The 21,711-nt window shown below is 48.2% G+C and overlaps 1 protein-coding gene across 3 annotated transcripts in view; it reads left to right on the top strand.

The window, feature by feature from the left end:
* The window catches only part of NCKAP5L (NCK associated protein 5 like), a 50,160-nt gene that overhangs the window by 6,757 nt on the left and 21,692 nt on the right, over nucleotides 1-21,711 (top strand). Inside the window, exon 2 of one of the 3 annotated variants that reach the window (XM_013997563.2) lies at nucleotides 2,899-3,027. Coding sequence is in view for 1 of the 3 variants with exons in the window: in XM_003126127.5 (XP_003126175.3) it covers nucleotides 12,300-12,350 (51 nt within the window). In the remaining 2 variants the exon portion in view is untranslated. Of the gene's footprint in view, nucleotides 1-2,898; nucleotides 3,028-10,751; nucleotides 12,351-21,711 lie in introns of those variants that run through there. The other 2 variants (XM_003126127.5, XM_005663846.3) reach the window with 2 other exon arrangements.

Genomic DNA, 21,711 nt, shown 5'->3' with positions numbered 1-21,711 from the left:
AATTGTGTGGTGTGGGCCATTTCCAATCTCAGTTGGACTCCAGTGCTACTTCAGAATCTTTTTATATTGCTGCTCCTGATGCCTTTCCTCCCATTGACTTCCAGACTCTTACCCTTCTTCAGGCTCTTTAGTCTAGTGCTGCTTCATAAATCTAAGCAGGCGACCTAACACCAACCAGCGCCATTCTTGTTTGCTGTGTCAGGAAGTCTTTTCTTGCCCTCAGTCTTGAACCCCTTCATCTTCCCTCCTTTTCACTTGGAAATTTACCCAAATAACCTCTGCCTAAGTTCCTTAGGCAATCCGAATCTCTGCTACTTCTCCTAAATTGTGTTTTAGTAAGGATCCCCGTTGTGTCTCCTTGGTCTCATTGGCTCCTATCCACCTACCAACACGCTCTGTTCGCTTTCATCTTCAGAGCCACCAACTGTTCCTGTGTCCTGTCTCCCCCCTCAAGCTTATTCAGGCTTTCCCTCCATCTCTTCGCCACCACAAACATGAGCACAGCCCTTGAAAGAACAGACACTACAGCCTCAGCTCCCTCACTCGCATTCATCTGTGACCTCCTGAACACCATACTCTGAGGCCTCTTTTTCAGTCTTTCTCTTGGGCCATGGAACCATTCAACACTATTGATCCCTTCTTCCTTATTGAACCATTCTCCCTTTATTCTCTTCCTATCTCTTAGTTTCTCTCTACCCTTTAAGCAAGTAGTTCAAATTTTAATTTACGTAAGAATTACCCAAGGAGTCCAGGACTCATCTCCAGAAACAGTGATTCAGACCAGAAATGGGGCTTAAGATTCTGGTTTGGTTTGGTTTGATTTGTTTCTTTTTGTTTGTTCGTGTTGGGGTTATGTTTGCATTTTTAAAATTGTAAAGTTTATGTAACATAAAATGTACAATTTTAACTTTTTTTGTTCCTTCTATGGCCACACCTGAGGCATATGGAGTTTTCCACGCTAGGGGTCAAATTGGAGCTGCAGCTGCCAGCCTACACCACAGCCACAGCAACACGGGATCCAAGCCACATCTTCAGCCTACACTGCAGCTGCAGTAATGCCAGATCCTTAACCCACTGAGCAAGGCCAGAGGTCGAACCCACATCCTCATGGATACTATTTGGGTTCTTAACCCGCTGAGCCACAGTGGGAACTCCCCAATTTTGACTATTTTTAAGTGCACATTCTGTGGCATTAAATACATTCACAATGAGGACTCATTTAAACAAGCACCCCATATGATTCTGATGCAAGTTGAAACAGGCCATTCTTTGATGCTTAGTGTACCTGAGGGCCCATCCAGTCCTCTCCTACATGTTTTTCCTGGGGTGAGTTCCTCCACTCCCAGCTACCTATATGCTAATAACCCCAAATCGTTCCAGGCCCCACCTCAACAGTTCCAGATTAATATTATTTCCTGTTTTGTATCATATTACCCTAGATAGTTCTTTGGCACATCAGCATATCCCAAAAGCAAACTCATTACCCTCATTCCAAACCTAATCCTTTCTCAGTTGTTGGCACCCACCCATTGCTCAAGCTACAAACTTCAGTTAACTCTCCTCCCTTATATTTCCCAGTGGAATAGTCACACACAGTCCAGTGAATTCTACCAATAACACGTAAGTTCACATATTCTATCCACGGGGCTGGCGCCTACCAAAGATTTCTGCATTGTCATCTACCTTCCTATCCATTCCGTCTTGCTGCCAGTGTTCCCTTTCTCAAACATCTAGCTATGCTAGTATTATGCTTAAAAAACTTCAGTGGTTTCCTCGTGCCTAGAGTCCTGTCCTTTGTCCAGTGCCAAAACCAATATTTTTCTGTAAGGTAGCCCCTTGCTATTTAAATTTAAATGAAGTAGGAGTTCCTGTCATGGCTCAGTGGTTAACGAATCTGACTAGGAACCGTGAGGTTGTGGGTTCAATCCCTGGCCTTGCTCAGTGGGTTAAGGATCTGGCATTGCCATGAACTGTGGTGTAGGTCGCAGACACGGCTCAGATCCCAAGTTGCTGTGGCTCTGGCTCAAGCCAGTGGCTACAGCTCCAATTGGACCCCTAGCCTGAGAACCTCTATATTTGACAGGAGTAGCCCTAGAAATGGCAAAAAGACAAAAAAAAAAAAAAAAGAGCATGGGCTTTGGAGTTACTGTGCTTCCTCAAATTATGGGTTCAGACCTGGGAATATGAGACCCAGCCAGGCCACTCTTAGCTATCCCTAATGTTCTTAGAATTCCCCTCATGGAAGTCAGGCCTACCTGAATAGTAGCCCCCGCTGCTGCCTACCAGTTAAACAGGCATGTGTAGCAAACACAGACACTTATGTCTCCATAAGTCTAAATCCCCTCTCATTGTACTCTTGACTTACCAGCAACCCTAATCTTCCCCTAAATTCCTAGAATTTCCAATCGGCCCCTAGCTTTGGCTTCCAGGTAGGACCTCTAAGAGTGGGTTTTAATCTGTTTCATGCTCAGGAAGTAGGGATTCCAAGGCCATCTCCAGGCTGTATGAAGATCCCAAGGTCAGTCAGATCCTGCTCAGCCCTCCAGGATTGAGTCTGGCCTGGGAACAGTGCAATGGAAAGAACATCAGGTCAGGAATCTAGATCGGCTAGTAACTCATTGCGTGACCACCCTATTCAATTCACTTAACCTCTCTGAACCTCTGTTTACTCATCTGTACAACTGAAATAACAAGACCTTCCTTTTCCTATGCCCAAATAAACTAAAGGATATGAAGGTATTTTGCCAAATATGGAGTATTAAACAAAAGCAAAGTACTGTTACACTCTTAAGCATGCTACAGACCACAACTATGCCTGTTAGAACAAAAGCTATGAGGGAAACATCTCATCTCTGTAGAAAACACTCACCTTACTATTTCAAAAAATTTGCTTTTTAGGATGAGGAAGTAATAAGGAGTTCAGCTTCAGCCTACAGAGCCTTGTAAAGGAAGCAGTCCTGGAGGGAGTGATCGTGGCTAGTGGGAATGAGATTTAGGATGGTCTCAGAGCGATAATAGTGATCACAGGTGAGAATTTACCTACTTCTCTATAGATCTTAGTTTAAGAACAATTTGAGGAGTTCCCGTCGTGGCGCAGTGGTTAACGAATCCGACTAGAAACCATGAGGTTGCAGGTTCGGTGTCTGCGCTTGCTCAGTGGGTTAACAATCCGGTGTTGCCGTGAGCTGTGGTGTAGGTTGCAGATGCGGCTCGGATCCCGTGTTGCTGTGGCTCTGGCGTTGCTGTGGCTCTGGCCTAGGCCGGAGACTACAGCTCCGATTCGACCCCTAGCCTGGGAACCTCCATATGCCGCAGGAGCGGCCCAAGAAATAGCAAAAAGACAAAAAGACAAAAAAAAAAAAAAAAAGAACAATTTGAAAGCTTGTGACCCAGTGCAAAGAAAAATATATGTGGCTATGGCAGGCTGAATAACGGTCTCCCCAGATGTCCACAGCCTAATCCCTGGAATGTGTGAATGCTACCTTGGTAGTGAAAGGCCCTTTGCAGAAGTGAACAGATGTGTAGATTAAGGCTCTTGATGAAGGACTTTGAGATCAAGAGATTAGTCTGGTTTATCAGGGTTAGCCCTAAATGTCATCACAAGTATCCTTATAAGAGGGAGGCAAAGGGAGATCTGACCACAGGAGATGTAATGACAGAAGAAGCTGGCGTGAGGTTAGAAAGGGCCGCGAGCCAAAAAACAAAGTTAGGAAAAGCAACAAAATGGTTTCTCCCCTGAAGCCTCCGGAAGGAATGCAGCCCTTGCAATAGACTTCTGACTTCCAGGACTATAAGAAACTAAATTTGTGTTGTTTCAAACCACTAGGTTTGTGATAATTTGTTTCAGCAGGAACAGGAAACTAATTCGGGGACTCTGACTACAGTGAGACCATGCCACCAGTCAAGTGGCACCTGTCCCAAATAACTCCTTGATGGCAGAAAATGGCTGCAGTGACCAAAGGAATAGGCTAGGGCTCCATCTACCTGGGTAACTGAGGAATCTTCAGTCAGTAAAAGCTTCAGGAGATGCTTCAGCATCTGAACCTGACTTGTTCCCTCCTAACATTTCTGTTGGCTGAGCAGTTTCCTGACCTGTTGGGAGAAACTGTTATATTTGAAGTCTGTGGCAGTTAGTTTCAAAGAAGATTTCTAAAGAGTGCTCATAAAGATGAGGCCCTGGTACCAAGAAGGTAATGATTGGATAATGGCCTAGGGGAGCCCTTGGAGATGGTGAGACTATCTTTGGCTCCCAGAAAGGATCGTCTTTATTTATCCTCAAACCAGTCTAATTTGGGAACCAACACCAAACATGCTGAGAGACTTCAGGACAAGAATGGAGAATAGTCCTGGATATACTTTAACTCTCTCTTTATGTGTGTGTAAATATGTATGTGTGTATTTATACACATATAATTTAGTATATATATGTGTGTGTGTATATATATAAAATCTAATAGACCCAAAAATCATTTTAACATGCTGTAATATAAAAATTATTAGTGAGATACATTAATTTTTTAATACTGTCTTCAAAATCTGGTGCGTATGTTACAGCCACATTTCCGATGAGATCGGGTGTGTTCAGAGCGGTATGGCTGTAGACAGAGGCAGGTGCCGCACTAGACCAGCCACATTTCAGATGCTTATTAGCCACATGTGGCTAATGCTACATATTTATGGAAAATCAAAAAGTAATTTATCAAATTCTTTTCATATCCCCAGCATGCTTTTTAGCTGCTGGGGAGGTAAGGAAAAGTCAGTTAAACAACCCTATACTTCCAAAGGTTAGATTTGATTCTTTGAGCAAATATGTCAAAGTTGAGGAAAACGGAAGAGGCTGATACATGGTAGCATGTGATCATGTGAGCTTCAGAAAAGGGAAAATCTTTGTGGGCTACAATGGGCAAGGAAGATTTTTTTTTTGAGCTTCCCTGAAAGTCAACCCTCCATATTCACAGGTTCCACATCTACAGATTTAATGAACCATGAACTGAAAATATTTGTGGGGAAGAAATTCCAGAAAGTTCCAAAAAGCAAAACTTGAAATTGCTGTGCACCTCCAGCATAACATTTACATTGTATTTACAACTCTTTACATAGCATTTACATTATTTTGGTATTATATATAATCTAGAGATGATTTAAAGTAGGGGAGTTCGTGCGGAGGCTCAGTGGTGACAAACCCGACTAGTATCCATGAGGACGCAGATTCAATCTCTGGCCTCGCTCAGTGGGTTAAGGATCTGGCGTTGCCGTGAGCTGTGGTGTAGGTTGCAAACACAGCTCGGATACTGCATGGCTGTGGCTGTGGTGTAGGCGGGTGGCTACAGCTCAGACTTGACCCCTGGCAAAAAGTCCAAAAGCCATAAAGATAAAGATCAATAAATTTGACTACCTAAGGCAAAGGAAAAAAAATTCCACTAAAGTCACAGGACAAACTCCTAAGGGCAAATTTCATTAAAATACAACCAACTCTTACACATCTATGAGAAAGACATTCACAGAAAGTGATAATGGCAGATAAACACCTGAAAATTGTTTAATCTTACTCCTTATTAATTACATGCAAATAAAAACAATGAAAGAACATTTCATCACTTAGAGTAATATTCACAATTTTTTTGTTTTGGTTTGGTTTTTTGGGGGGTTTTTTTGTTGTTTTTTTTTTTTTTGCTATTTAGGGCTGCATCCGCAGCATGTGGAGTTTCCCAGGCTAGGGGTCTAATCGGAGCTACAGCAACACAAGGTCTGAGCCTCGTCTGCGACCTACACCCCAGCTCACGACAATGCCAGATCCTTAACCCACTGAGTGAGGCCAGGGATTGAACGCGCATCCTCGTGGATACTGTCGGACACATTTACGCTGCGCCACAATGGGAACTCCCCTATTTTGTTTTATTTTGTTTTTTATACCTTGTTAGTGGAAATGTAAATTAGCATAACCATTCTGAAAGGTTATTTGTCAATATTTACCCAAAATAATTACTGCACATACTCAGGAATTCCATTGCTAGGAATTTCTGCTGTGGATATATTTACCCTGCAGATAAGTATGCAAGGATTTGTGTACCCTGTTATCCATTACAGTTGGTTGAAAGCTGGAAACAACACAAATGCCCATCAGCAGGAAACAATGTGGTGCAGCCATAAGTAGACTACTCTGCAGTTGTTTAGAAGAACAAGGTAGATCTGTATATGCTAATATCAAAAGGTCTCCAAGATATTTTACCTACAAGAAATAAGGTGCAGAACAGTATGAATGGTAAGATCCCATTTTTGTGCCTTTTAAAAAGAATATATAAATAGAGGATAATGAAAAATCAAAGAATTAGCATATAAGCATATTCAATCATATTGAAGAATCAGCCCAGAAATTAAAACGGCTCATGGTTGGGGATGGGAAATACAGCAAATAATTGCTTCTGTATTGTTTGATTGTTTTAAACCATCTGCACACAATATTTTTTTAAATAATTTTGAAAATTAAATTAAGAAGCCATGTCTTTCTAAAAATAATTTTTCTAAAATAACTCTCATCCCCCATTGCCACACCCACCTACCTGTCTAACTTCTTTCTCACAGCATAGCCAAAATTCTTGAGAAAGCTTTAAATGCTTCTTGTCTTCATGCCTTACTTTGTACAACCTTTTCGACCCCTCAAAATATGGTTCTGCCAAAGTCACCAACCACATGTGGCTAAAGTCAGCAGATTTGTCTCAGTCTTGATCCAGCTTGGCAGCAGCAATATCATAAACTTATTAGTCTCTTTTTGGAAACCAACTGGGCTCTGGTGACAGCAGTCAGCCAGTTGTCTTCCTCCTTCTCTGGAGACCCCTCTCTAATGGGATTCTGTTCCTTAGGGTTCTGTTCCAGTCCATCTGCTTGCCTTGCATGATCTCCTTTACCCCCTGGCTTCAGTTACCACCTACATCTTTATATTCTTTCTGATGACTCAAAAAGGTCTTGTCTCTAGTCTAGATATGTCTCCTGAGCTTCAGAGTTATTTACCCAACAGCATTATACATCAGTACTTCCCAGCCTTTTCCACATCATGGCACACATAGAATATGATGGTGTTTTCATGGCAGTCCGTCTTACTGAGACTGCTGCCTGTTGGAGGGAACTTGTGCTGCTCTGAGTTTTGAGAAGATCAACATACAGCACACCTGTAACCTCTTCCTGAGGCACAACGTTTGCAGAGCTCTGACCTCTTGGATAGACATTTCCACTTGGACGCCTCCCAGGCATTTCAATGTCAACATATTTGGAAGTGAGCATATCATCTCCCGAACTGCTCCTCGGGTGTTTGATGTTTCAGTGAGTGGTCCTACCATCTGCAGGTTACCCAGTCCAAAGGTCTTGACTTAGCTCTCTGCTTCTCTCCACTGCAATCCCAAGACCTGCTGACTCTAATACTGTTTATTTCTTGAAGTCATCTCCTCACCATTACCACTATCATTTTTCTAGTCCAGAATACATCATTTTTCCCCTCAGTTACTACAAAAACTTTCTGTCTGGTCTGCTTGACTTCAATCTTGCTCTCTCTAATCTTTTCTCTACACTGCAACCACAGTGATCTTTAAAAAATGCAATTCCAGGAGTTCCCGTTGTGGCTCAGAGGTAACAAGCCTGACTTTATATCCATGAGGATGAAAGGTTTGATCCCTGGCCTTGAGGGTTGAGGATCTGGTGTTGCCGTGAGCTATGTTGTAGGTCACAGATGCTGCTTGGATCCTGCGTTGCTGTGGCTGTGGCGTAGGCCGGCAGCTACAGCTCTGATTAGACCCCTAGCCTGGGAACTTCCATATGCCACAGGTGCGGCCCTCAAAAGCAAAAATAAAAAAATAAAAATGCAATTCCAATTACAACACCTCCCTGCTTAAAGCCATTTAAAGGCTCTTCATTGCTTTTAGGATAAAGTATGACCATCCCACTGCCTTTCAATCTCATTGCTTATCATACCCCACATGAATTCCTTATCAGTCATCTAATACTATATACACAGTGTCTGGCATACAGTAAAGACTCAGTCAGAATTTTTGAATGATGAAAATGAGGAGAAGGGGTTCAAGGACCCGAGGAGATCCATCATTTCTGTACTAGGTAGAAAGTTTCAAAGCACTTATTGAAAGTGCTGCCAGAGCCCAATGAATATGTTGTCCTTGCAGATTAGGCAGCACTAACAAAGATCTATTCCCGTTCAGCAAATGGGCCAAACATTAGCCTCTCCCCAGTTCCTTTCTTCCTCTTACTGAGCCGGAAAGACGTCAAGAAAGCACTTAGAGTCAATCCAGTCTGGAGAATCGTCAGATTATTTAAATGTTTTGAGAGGCCAGTTACCAACCTGACCATCTCCTGATGTCAGGAATTCTAAACTGGGGTCAGTTCATCAGCCAATGTAACACAATAGCCAAATGACTACAGTGCCAAACTGAGGAATGAAGGTGCTCCAGTGCTGAATGAATGACCACAGAGTATTGAAGCAGAGGACCCCATTTAAAGTACTGATGTGCGCAATGAGGACATCGTTCTCCTAGATACCATCTACCAGTCACTCATCAACACTATATGCACAGTTAGACCAGGCCACCAAACTAGTGTGTTACCAGTAGCTTGCCAAAACCAGAGATTTAAGAGGCCTAGCTTGGTTTTTGGTTTTGTTTTGCTTTTGCTTTTGGGGGCCATATCTGTGGCATATGGAGGTTCCCAGGCTAGGGGTCAAATCAGAGCTACAGCTGCCAGCTTACATCACAGCCACAGCAACACAGGATCCAAGCCTCGTCTACAACCTACCCCACAGCTCATGGCAACACCAGATCCTTAACCCATTGAGCGAGGCCAGGGATCAAACCTGCAACCTCATGGTTCCTAGTCAGATTTGCTTCTGCTGTGCCGCAATGGGAACTCCTTGTTTTGTCACACAATAAGTCAAATGAAGAACAATTTATGATCAGTAGTATATAACAAGGATGGAAAACCAACTTTGGGACTTCAGTATAATTTTAAGTAAGTGAATAATACCATTGTGGAATTAAAGTATGTTAAGCCTCATGAAAGACAAAAAGGAATCATGGAACAATGGTAGCTATATTTCTTTCACCTCCTCTCAGTAAAGATGAAGATCTGTGAGGCATAGAGAATCTGCCAAAATCTGAATGTCTAAACTTTCAAGCGTGCAAGTTCTTTTAAGTTAAGGAGGGCAGGTACTTGTTCGGACAAGTGCAGATGTTCTGGTTGTGTTTACTAAACAAAGGCAAATGGACCAAACATTAGCCTCTGATCTTAATGAAAAGTAAAAAATCTAGATGGTTTGTTTACTTTCAAAAATTTAGTTATTTGGAAACATCCAAAAATAGTTAGAAATGCTTGGCAGACTTGTAAGGTTTTTCCACCCCATTGCTTTGGAATGCAACAGATTCATGGATTTTACTGGACTTTTAAGACCTTTGAGGAAACTATTATGTCTTAATTTTTGCTTTTTGTTTTGCCTTTTCTAGGGCCGCTCACGCAGCATATGGATGTTCCCAAGCTAGGGGTCTAATCAGAGCTGTAGCCTCCAGCCTATGCCAGAGCCACAGCAACTCGGGATATGAGCCACATCTACAACCCACACCACAGCTCACGGCAATGCCAGATCCTTAACCCACTGAGCAAGGCCAGAGATCGAACCCACAACCTCATGGTTCCTAGTCAGATTTGTTTCTGCTGCGCCATGAAGGGAACTCCTTAATTTTTGCTTTAAACCCAGGACAAGGATACTGATTCCTATTCAATAAATATTAGATGATTGAATGAATAAGAATTAATCAGTGCCGTCAGATTCCAAAGTTACCACTATCTATCATCAAGAAATAAGGTGAGCTTTCTCAAAATGGAAACACATTCACAAGATTTGCACGAGAATATTTAGAAAGGCTTCATTCACAATAGCCCTAAACTAGAAACACCCAAATATCCATCAGCAGGAGAATGGGTAGACAAATTATGATACATTCATGCAATAGACTATCACTCAGCAATATAAAAGAACAGACTACACACGAATCTCAAAAGCGTTACTAAACTATGGAGTTCCCACCGTGGGTTAAGAATGTGATTGCAGCAGTTCGAGTTGCTGTACAGGTGCAGTTCTATCCCCCTCCTGGTACAGTAGTTTAAAGGATCCAACAACATATCCACAGCTGCAATGATCAGATCCAATCTCTAGCCTCAGGGATATTCCATATGCCATGGGTGCAGCCATAAAATACAAATTTTTTAAACTTACTAAGCTAAAGAATACAGACACAAAAGAATATATACCGTATGGTTCCACTTATGTGAAATTCAAGAATGGACAAAACCATGGTGATAGACTCCAGGAAGTTGCAAGGGGTGGGTATTGGTAGGTACAAGGTAGTTGACAATACAGGGGCAGGAAGGAATTCTCTGAGGTAATGGTTCAGTATCTTGTTTGGGGGGTTACGTGGGTGTATATCACTGTTGAAATTAACCAAACAAAAACCTAGGATCTGTGCATTTTATTGTATGTTAAGGATAAATCTGTTTTTTTTTATTTTTATTTATTTATTTATTTATTTTTGGCTTTTTAGGGCTGCACCCTCAGCATATGGAGGTTCCCAGGCTAGGGGTCGAATTAGAGCTATAGCTGCTGGCCTACACCACAGCCACAGCAACGCAGGATCCAAACCATGTCTGCAACCTACACCACAGCTCATGGAAACCGGGGATCCTTAACCCACTGAGCAAGGCCAGGAATTGAACCCACAACCTCACGGATACTAGTCGGGTTCATTAACCACCGAGCTATGACGGGAGCGCCCTAAAATTGTTTTAAAGTAAAGTTGAGAGAGCTGGTGGGAGTAACCTTCATGACATCTCTTAGGGTTCAGTAATCACTATCCATAGGTACTCTTTTCACCAAGGTAACTCTAGGCTCAAGAATCCAAAATGACTTTTTTTGTTAAATCACCTGTCCTGACAATTCCATATCCTTATTCTGTGCCCCCCCCCCATACAAAACTTCCTCCATTAACTTCTCCCCCTTCCCACTTTACCAATGTGCTCCCACTCACAGGTGATTCCCACTGACCCATCCAGATGATTTGCCCTTTTCTACGTGAATCTCCTTGTGTCTTTGTCTTGCCTGGATCTTACTCAAGTTCTCTCTGCCCTTCAAATCCCATTTTAAATTAAGGCGCCTCCTTCAGAGGGGATCTCTTGACTGATCCTAGTCAATTTGAGCACCTTATGCTCCCTCGGCTTTTATGTTCATTTATCAGATAATATGACGCTTTAATACATCCCGTATACCTTCAAGAGAAGCAATTTTAATAAAATGGGCAGAGACTATAGCTAGGAATCCCATTGTATTTCTCTGCAGAACCCCGTTCTGAACCTGCACTAACGGGCCAGACTGTGAAGATTGTATGGTATCCAGACAAGGGCAAAGAGTTGTTTAACTAAGAACCAAAGAGAATGATATCAAAAGGAGGTCTGAGCCCCTGCAGGGGCCTAGGTGGGCTGTTTGCTTTCCCTCTCTTAAGCACGCAGTTAGTTTAGCAGGGGAGGAACTCATCCCCACTGAGACAGCAAGTGGCTGAGAACAAGCCTGCATCTTTTTTCTGCACAGCCTTCCCTCCTCCTAAACCAGTGAGCACTGCTCTGAGAGGAACAGAGCCCGTTCCCAGCGCCCAGGTTTCCCAACTGCTGGAAGGACCGGATGCAGGGGGAAGAAATGGGAGGCGGGAGCATTTAAGGCCAAGCAGGCACTCAAGCCCTTCCCCATAGATTTGCACCCAACACGTACGCAGTAAGGCAAATTACAAACACCAACGCTCACAACCACATACACGTGCACGCCCAGCCCTACAGAAGCAGACGCGCATGCCCATGGCTCCGCGTGCACCTACTTAGTTTTCTCTGCTATAGATGTCCCCCCACCCATTCCACCCCTGCTCGACCCAGCCCGGCTTCTCCTACCCGGGCGCTGGGTAGGTTTACAAAGCCAGACCCCGCCAGGTCTGAAAAGACTGTTTCACTATAAGGGGGAGGGGCGGTCCTTCCCTGCAGGGCGGAAGCGGCGCCCTCCGGACGGGCGGACTTAGCTCTCGTCCTGGGAACATCTGGAGGGGGCTAGGAGGGGCGCGCATTCAGGGTGAACGTGGATTGGCTGCGCGAGAGGAGGGAGGCGGGGTCTGGGCGAGGGGCGGGGTTCACTGGCCCCTTTAAAGCCTTGACATCAAGAGGCGGCCCCAGCACCCCCCCTTTTCTCTGCCCCCCGCCCCCGAGGCGCGGTCATGGACCCGTTGGATCCGGCCTGTCCTGGCCCAGCTCAACACCTGATTTTGGTGAGTTCTCGGCCTACTTGGGATTTAAAGGGCGGCGAGTGGGGGGGGGGGTCTGTAAGCCCTGGGCTGGGTGGGAGGTGTGGAGGGGGTAAGGGCTCTTGTGGCAGCCTTGGGTCGGAGAGGGCGGCGCCGCTTCCTGCGGGACCTCGCTCCGCACCTCTCCCTCCGGCCTCACTACCCTGGGGGGTCCGGCCGCGACTCTGTCCACCCCCACCCCACCCCCTCCCGCCCCCTGCGCCATCCTCGCGCACACTCCGTGGCCCCGGAAGGGAAACTTTCCGGAGAGGGGGATGTTCCGGGGGCCGGTCTCCCTCCCCCTTTGAAAGCCCTGACCTTGCCCCGGCTGCGCACCCCACCCCACCTGCATCCCACTGTCCGGGTGCAGCTTAGCGGTGCCGGGTTGTTGCGGAGGGGAGGCTCTCCCCAAAGCGCAGGCGCGGAGACGAGCCCGGGCTTCCCTTCTCACTCCTTGCAGTCCCCGTGGCCTGGGGCTGTAGGGCGTGGGGGAGGTGGGATGAGACGGAGAGATCGGGGTCTCTCTGAACGACTGTTCGGTGGCTTTGAGGGGCTGCGGGAAGGAGAACGGGAGCCCAGCGGACTGAACACTAAAGAGAGGCTGAGGAAAGGAGAAGGGCTGGGCAGGGAGTGGGGCCAGGGCAGCGCCTGCAGGAAAGGCTCTCTGGGTCCTGGCTGCGGTGCCAGAAGAATGCAGAGAATTTATCTGTGCCCGACACTCCCCTGGCCTAGACCGACTAGGAAAGCGGCTGTCCGAACCCAGCTCCCCTTTCCTTATCCTGGGTCCAAGGCCGAGCAGTCCCTCCAGTCCTGGCACTGCCCCAAGGACAAGGAGGACCCTTACACGTCCCACAGGCCTGGTCTTGCAGGTGTCTCAGCGCTATCCACCAGCTTGTCCAGCTGCTGCTTCTTAAATGCCCACCTTCCTGAGAAGCTAGGGGTCTTAGGCTGTCGGCTCTATGGCCATAAAGGCAATTCTTCTATTCCCTCCCCACCACTGCTCTTCCTCCCACAAGGGTCGTCCTGCTAAGCAGAATTGTGTGCCAGAGGTGGTGGAAGCAGATGCCTGGGACAGGTGTAGTCCTGGAGGACAGTAGCAAGGGGTCAACATCTAACCATCCTGTGAGCAGTACTTTAGGGAAAGTGAACCTGGTCCAGTTGCCTTGTTGCACACCCTCTCTTGCAAGACATTCCCGCTGACTCCAGGACCCCTGCCTTTCAAGAAAGGAGACACAGGACTTCCAATTGTGGCTCAGCAGTAACAAACCTGACTAGTATCCACAAGGAGTCTGGTTCGATCCCTGGCCTCACTCAGTGGGGTTAATGATCTGGCGAGGGTGTGAGCTGTGGTGTGGGTCGCAGATGCGGCTCCCTTCCTATTTGTGTTGCCATGGCTGTGGCGTCGGCTGGAAGCTGCAGCTCCAAATTGACCCCTAGCCTGGGAACTTCCATATGTCACAGGTGTGGCCCTAAAAAGACAAAAAAAGGAAGGGAGGGAGGAAGAGAGAGGGAAGACACAAAATTCACTTCTCACGCTGGGTCTCTGTCTTTCTAAGAACAGCCTGGGGTTGGTGGGTTTCTTACCTCAGAGGAACACCTGTTTTCCTTTCTGGAGAGATGCCCACTTAGTTCAGCTCTGTTTTCAGTCCATGTTCTGTGCATGAGGTGGTATGAGCCCTCCAGTAGCTCCGTCCAGCTCAGGCCTTTAGAAGAGAGTGAGAACCCGGAGAGGCAAATGGCTTGGGCTACGGGGAAGAAGGCCCTTCTACCATAGAAGCAGGCAAACACCAGCGTGTATGAGGACCAAGCTGCTATCACTGTGGACTGAGAGTCAGAAGCTCTGGTCCCCGTGCTTCATAGGTTGCTGTGTGACTTTAGCCAAGATCGTTTGCTTCTCTGGTGCTCATTTCCCCCATCTGTAAAATTCAGCAGTTGGACTAGAAAGCCCTGTCATTCTCTTCCACTTTTTGGTATTGTGTGCTTCCACTGATGAGTGAAGTTGGAGGGGAGTAAGCTTCTCCAGCAGGGTGGCTAAGTTTGGAGAGATAGGTTGCTTAGGATTAGAACCTTTGGTAGAGGGGAGCAGACTCCCTTATCCTGCTTAAGAATAGCTACTGTCCTCTTCACCCCTGGTGCCTTGGAGTATGAATTCCTGCTGGCTGGGATTTGGCCCACCCATCGAGGCCTCTGGTGGGCCACCCTGGCAGGCCAGTCTTTGAGCTGGGCCTTTGGGGAGGGGTTGAGAGAGGAGGAGGCAGCCAGGGGCCAGCGGGGTAAGCAGATTCCCAGGAGACAGTTTGCATCTCAGCTGTTGGGACTTGTTTTAGGATCTGAGCCAAGGAGTACAGCATGCTCAAGTCCCTTCTGATGGGGAGAAGACAAGGAGAGCCCCACCGCTACTGCCCATCCCACCCCCGGCCCTACTCACCTCAGCTCCATACTCAACACCCAGCTCCCAGGCAGGGGGCTTAAGGAATCTTCCCCACTGCCCTCACCCAGCCCAGCCAGCCTCCCAGGCCTTGCCGTGCCAGTCAGGCAGCAGCAGGGAGAGGCTGCCCCAACCCCACCTTTCCCAGACTCCTTCTCTCCTGGGGGTAGAGCTTTCTCAGGAGTCAGGCTTTCCAGGTTGGGACTTGCTCTGTAGCCCAAGAGCCACAGGCCTTCACGTTTTCCCGGTTTGTTTTCATCCTTGGTCTCCCAGGTGCTAAGAGGGATGTCAGAGGAGAGGTGGTGATTAGAGAGGCCGTGGTGTTGGTTGGATGTGGGGCACATTCTCCTGCATTGCTTGTCCCTCTGCTGGCTCCCCTGGGACTGGGGAGTCCTCTTCCCTGGGCCCTGCTGCCCATGGGAGTTGAACTGCAGCAGGAGGTATTCGGGTGAGAACCCAAGGAAACCTTCCTCGCTGCAGGGCCCCCTGGAACAGAGAATGGATGCTCCCAGGGAGGTCAGTTTCCCAGAACATGGCTAATGGTGGAGTCCCTGTCAGAGTGAAGGATGCGGCTGTTGCTAGGCAGAGGCTGCTGCTTCCTCTTGGGGTGTGGCTCTGAGGCCGGCCAGCCAGAAGCCCCGTTAGAAGTAGGAGGAGAAAGGACTCTTGCTTGATGGCTGAAGAGGGGTCCCTGGCCCCATCAGCCCCAGGTCACCAGAACCACATCTCTCAGAGCAAATGCTGCCTCTGCCCTTGCTTCCCCGGCTCCTCCCCTAATTCACTACCATGTCTCCTTTGACGATCCTTGCCGAATCTGGCAGGCTCCTCCAGCCCCAGTCTGGCTGCACTAATGGACTGATTGGATTTTCTATACTCCGGAGTTTGGGGTTTCTGATTGAACATGCAAATTTATGTAAATCAATCTGGGATCTGCCACCACATCAAAACAACATAGAGTCACAGGCTGGAAGGAATCCTAGAGACAGTCTAGTCCAACACCCTCGTGTTAAAAATGGGGAAACTGCAAAAAAAGGGGGGGTGCCCTGGAGTCCAAAGGGGGAAGTGATTCATACCATGGTGAGTGTCAGAGCAACGCCTCCTGACTCCGGTCTGGTGTTTTAAATTGTACCATTCTGCCTTAATTTCTTGTGTTCAAGGGGTCCTGGCTGGGTTTAAAGCGGAGAGGACCATTCTTGAACCTGAGATTTCGGAGAGCTGAGACCTTGGGGTCAGAGTGTTATCTCAAAGTCCCCCAGAGGCTCTGGTCAGCATCTCTTAAGAGGCTGAAGAAAAACAACTTCAAATCCCTTAGAACAGCACCCTTAATATTTTTGCCCAGGCCCTTCCCTGGAGAGTTGGAAGACAAGGTCATTGGTTGCTACCGGACTTCGCCCTTAGGCTTCCCCAGAGCTGAGACTGTGTCTGTTCCCAGCATCTCTCAGAGTACCAGGCATGTACTGCAGATGGATCTGCAATTGGCAGTGCCTCCATCTTCACACTTCTGTGTCCATTCCCATCTCTGCTGCTTTACCCTGTGGCCACAGCAGGAAAAGACCTTTGGTCTTCTGTGACTCTTTGCCCACCCTCCGCTAACCTCCTGGAGGAGGCACAGGCCAGCTGAGCTTCCTCTGCAGGTTGCTAAAGCAGTGACCAACTAGGCAGGCCTTGCCATAGGAAAGATCTCATTTTAAGATCAGTGTCAAAGACAGGCAGGGGGTGCAGCGATGGGCTTGGGGCCCCAAGAAGCAGTCTCCCACTTGACATGATTTTGATCTGATCTACCCGTCCGGCTGCCGGGTTCCCCCTGCTCCCTCTTCACAGATGGCACCTGTAGTGTGGGACCCTTTGGAGAGCTGGGCCCTCATTTACCCTGGAGAACCTGTGCCTGTCGCAGAGATGGCAGAGATGCTCAAAGCAGCTGTTGGCCCTCTTTGCAGTGCTTTGGGAGAATAATGTTTTGGCTCAAGATTAGAACCCGGGACCCCCAGCCAGGGCTACCTGCAAAAAAAGGGGGGAGCACTGGAGTGATTCATACCATGATGAGTGTCAGAGCCAGACACCCCCAGAATGTGCCCATCCTGCTGCAGCCTCGGGATGGGGGCTTGGGACACCTGTGTGGGGTCTTCTCACCTTCCCCCCCAAACCCAGATCTGGCTGACTCTGAAAGGAGTGCCGTTGTCTTCAGCATCCTCTCAAAACATAGTAGATACGGAGCTGGCACCTCTGGTTCCTCATTGGCCAGCCGGCTTCGGCACCTGTATCCTTAGCTCTGTGTGAAAGAAATCCTTCTCCCTGGGCCTCAGTTTCCCAGCCTGTGCTGATGGATTAATAAGACAACATGATTGGGGTGTGGTACCTGCTTGATAATTACCGTTTTCCCTGCTCTGGGAGTTACACAGATGAAAGAGGGCTGAGGAGGCCAGGCTGTTATTAGGGTGAATTATCATTGCTGTCATTCCTGATTTCTCAAAATCCAGCAGCTGCTGAGAAGAGCCCAGTCAGGCACAGCTCTCTGAACCTTATGCTGGTCCTTAAACTCTAAGGGTTCTCCAGTACTCACTAAGCTGTTTAATTAATTAATTTATTTATTTATTTATTTTAAGTGTAAAGGTATTTTGAAAGGAGAGATGCCCCATTCTGCAGTTCATACTGTTGCCTGCAGGGTTTGAGTGGTGAGTGCTCCTTGAGGCACTGGTCTGCAGTCTTCACTCTCATGCTGGGCTCACAGTTGTCCCTCCCTGAGGACCCTCTGGATAGGAGAATGGTGAGGTTTGTCCTAGAGGGAAATGTGAGGGGCCCAGAACTCCAGGGGTGTGGCCATGGGGTTCTCACCAGCTGCAGTTCCCAGGGGCTGATTCATTTCACTCTTAGCTGGCTTGATGTGGGGGCTGTAATTGGCCCTTTTGTGTGAGGATCTGTTGAGACACCCCCGGAACCTGCCCGCAACAGCCCCAGGCACTTCCAGGAATCCTTTACCCCTGCCCTTATCCCTACCTGCCCCAAGCACTCCCCTTGCCCAAGCTCCCACCTCAGCGTCTGCCCTTGGCTAAGACCTTCCCCTGTCACAGGAGTGGGAATGAACCCAGTCCTTACCCAGCCAGAAGTGGCCCTGACCAGCTTCTGAGCAGTTTGTTGCTCTCAGTGCACCCTGGGGTGGGGGGGGGGCGGCTCCCCTACCCCAGGGATAGGTGGCCGGGAAGAAAGGGCGTGAAAACACTGGCGCTCCGTGGCCAGACACCCCCCACACACTCATCTGTCTAGACCTCCTCGCCCCTCCCTTGTCCCAGGGGCCTGGTCCCTACTTCCTAATATGGGAAGGGAGTAGATGACCCCAGGTGGGAGGGGCTTTAGAAATCACCTGCTTAAGTGGTTTTTCCATCTAACATTTTCTTTTAAGTTTTATGTTCTTTTGTTTTTTCATTAGATTTTTTTTTTTTTACATAGTCCAGAGATCAAAATGATACAAAAAGACATACATTGAGAAATCACACTCCCATCTCTACCTGCTTCTTCCTCTGTAGATAATCACTTACAATCATATAATATCAAGCTATGGGAGTTCCCATCATGGCACAGCAGAAACGAATCCAGCTAGGAACCATGAGGTTGTGGGTTCGATCCCTGACCTCTCTCAGTGGGTTAAGGATCCAGCATTGCCCTGAGCTGTGGTATAGGTCACAGACTCGGCTCAGATCTGGCGTTGCTGTAGCTCTGGTGTAGGCCAGCGGCAACAGCTCGCATCAGACCCCTAGCCTGGGAACCTCCATATGCTGTGGGTGTGGCCCTAAAAAGACAAAAAGACTATATATATATATCTCAAGCTATGGCCTTGGTGCTTGGTGTGGTGCCAAACTCTGGGGGCACAGTGGTGATCTCAGAAGTCCATGTGAATCAAATAATCAAACAGATATAAAATTACACCTGTGATGGAGGCTGTCAAGAAACATCAGGTACTGTCAGACCAGGTAATCAGAGGCCCCGCCCACCTTGGTGGGCACGTGGCACAGTGCAGTGCTGGGCTGCAGACCAGGGGCCATGTGACCTGGGAATCTGGGCTTCCCAACTGGACTGCCGTGGAGTCTCTTCTCCCCCCACGGCAGTCTGGGCCCATTGAGTTTTACTGTGTCCAAGAACAGAAGCCCCTCCTCTGCCAGATGGTGCTGCCAATAACACCCTTCCCTCACCTCCATCCCATCCCCTCCCCGACCCGCCTCTCCCCCGTTCTCCTCCGTTCTCCCCCCCACCCCCCGACTGCCCTGGCCTGGGGGCTCCTGAAGCTAGAGCCTTCCTTTCTACTGCAGGCTGAGGGGAAGTTGGGGGGTGTTTGCTTCTCACTTCCTCCGTAGACGGCACCTCACTTCCTGTCCCCGGGGCTGGAAGAAGGCTAAAGCTCTTGGCTTTGCTGCCCCTTCCTCTCTACCCTCCTGCTTTCCTGGGAAGCCTGTGGGGCCTGCAGGAGGAAGGCAGCATCAAAGCCAATGGTTTGTCCCTAAAGGCCCTGCTGGATTCCTCACCCGCATGCCCGCACCCCACACAGGGGCACTGTCTTCTCAGCGGCAGTTCCTTTCCAGACATGATCTCATCCTTCTCCTCTATGCCCTGCAGGAAGAGAGGAGTCCGAGAGAGCTCACCCCGTTTCACAGATAGGAAAACCGAGTCAGGGGGGAATTCTAGGCTTCACCTAGGGGCATGCAGTGTGATGGAGCCGGACCTGGAATCCAGGAAGCCTGACTCCCATTTGTGGGCACAAACGAGCAGAGCCCAGTGGGACTTATAGGTGAACCAGAGCTACTTTCTCAGAGCAGACCTGGCCACTTAGGAAGTCACCTGTGGGCTCTGGCCGAATAGCAGCCATAAGTCAACACTGAAACTGCCTGGACGCGGAAGGTGGTTGGCTGACCAGGGCCTGTTCCCTTTATAGAAAGAGGCCAGGATATAAAGCTTGAGGGAGTGAGCACTAGGGGCTGACATGGGGCCCAGCTCTTTGGGGCCTGCAGGTGCAGTGTGAGAGCCAACAGCCCCCTTTTCTCTCAGATCCGAGAGCAGGTAGCTGACGTTCTGGTAGTCAGCTCTGCTATTGCCTTCAGGAGTCTCTCTGCCTGGGTTCCTCCTGTGGGACCTAGAATGTGTCTCTGGTTACACCCAAGATGTTGAAAAGATGCTGACCCTCGTATTCAGTCAGGGGAGAGGAGACAAGTTAGCAACTGCCATGGGCCAGGGCACCAGGCAACACTCACCTTCAAATGCCCTTCAGTCCAGCTGCACTGTTTCCATGCACACCCAGAGATTTCCGCCTCCTGCTGCCTGGAATGGCCCGTTTTCTGTGTCCCTAAACCCTACCTCTCTGTAAAGGCTCAGTTCACTGGATGCCTCAAATTCTTGAAAACTGTTCTGGTTCCAGCCTAATATTTCTCTCTCTCTCTTTTTTTTTTTTTTAAGGGCCACACCCATGGCATATGGAGGTTCCCAGGCTAGGGGTCGAATCAGAGCTGTAGCTGCTGGCCATGGCCAGAGCCACAGCTACACCAGATCCTTAACCCACTGAGTGAGGCCAGGGATCAAACCCACATCCTCATGCTTCCTAGTCAGGTTCATTACTGCTGAACCACAATGGGAGCTTCTCTCCTGATTTTTAAAATTCTCCAAAGTCTTCTCTCGTGGAAACTTCTTCACAGTACAACTCTTTACCTCCATGTCTTTCATCCCCTACTCACCTGAAAGCTCCAAGAAGTCTGAGAAGAGCTGGCCCATCTCTAAATAGTCCTCCAGTACCCAGCATTGTACCCTCATGCTGAGTGATCTGTCCAGAGTGTCTGCGGCGTGAATAGGTTAGTCCCTTTCCCAGAGGGTGTCACCGAGGCCTGGCAGTGGGTTGAGAGCTTGGAGAAGGTCCCATCAATGTTGGGGGCATATCCGAAAATGGCCCTTGTTCACCTCCCAGGGTGGCTTGTCATGTGGGCCTTCCAAGCCACTTGGGTGGGGGTGGGGATAATTGGGGATCTTGAAGGGAACCTGATGTGCCCACTGTACATTCTCACCTGTTCTTCTTTCTGGTCTTTTTCGGTCTGGAATGAAAGGGGGTCACCAGGTTAGGGCTTTGCTGGCAGGAGCTGTGCCCTGGTAGGAAGTGGCGGGAGTGGGGGGGAACAGAAGCATATGCAGGGCCCCTCAGGGAGCTCCCCATCTCACAGCGTGGAAGTGCCCCCTTCGCACAGGGGGACAAGAGAACAGGATGCATTACAGTTTGAAACACAGATCCTGCAGGAGGGACTTGAATAAGCGAGATCCATGTGGGCCTCGTCAATGCAGGACAGCTTTTCAGAAGAATCGTGCTCTGGGACCAGCCCAGAGCAGGGCTTCCAGGGTCATGTCGAGAGCTTTCATCTGTTCCCAGAGCAGTAGGAGTTCATGGGAAGATTTGAAGCAGGAAAGACGCAATCAGATTTACAGTTGTAGAAAGAAGGTTCCTCTGCTAAAGCTCCTTGGAAAAGAGACTGTGCTGTCAGGACAATGCAAGATAAGCCTGGAGCATCTTCTGGCGCCAGAAAATAAGCACATGTTAAAAAGTAATAGTAATAACTTTTTTAAACAGAGGCATATTGAAAAGACATAGGAACCAACCTAAAAGAAGGGCCAAAGCTGGAATTTAAGCAACAAAATAAGTGGTGATGACAATATCGAATTAGAATTCAAAGAACATAATGCATGTGAGTCCATACTAATACAAATATGTATATAAGTAAATAAATGGGAGTGAAGAAACAGCTTTTCCTCAGAAAACTTCCAGTTAAATGACAAGGAGCTGGAGTTCCCGCCACAGTGCAATGAGTTAACCATCTGGCTTGTCTCTATGGAGGCGCAGATTCAATCCCCAACCCAGCCCAGTGGGTTAAGTATCCAGAATTGCTGCAGGTCCCA

The sequence above is a fragment of the Sus scrofa genome, chromosome 5, assembly GCF_000003025.6.
Source record: "Sus scrofa isolate TJ Tabasco breed Duroc chromosome 5, Sscrofa11.1, whole genome shotgun sequence".
Classification (NCBI taxonomy): Eukaryota; Metazoa; Chordata; class Mammalia; order Artiodactyla; family Suidae; genus Sus; species Sus scrofa.
The sequence above is the reverse complement of the archived record's forward strand: the minus strand, read 5'-3'. Positions and strand labels throughout refer to the sequence as shown.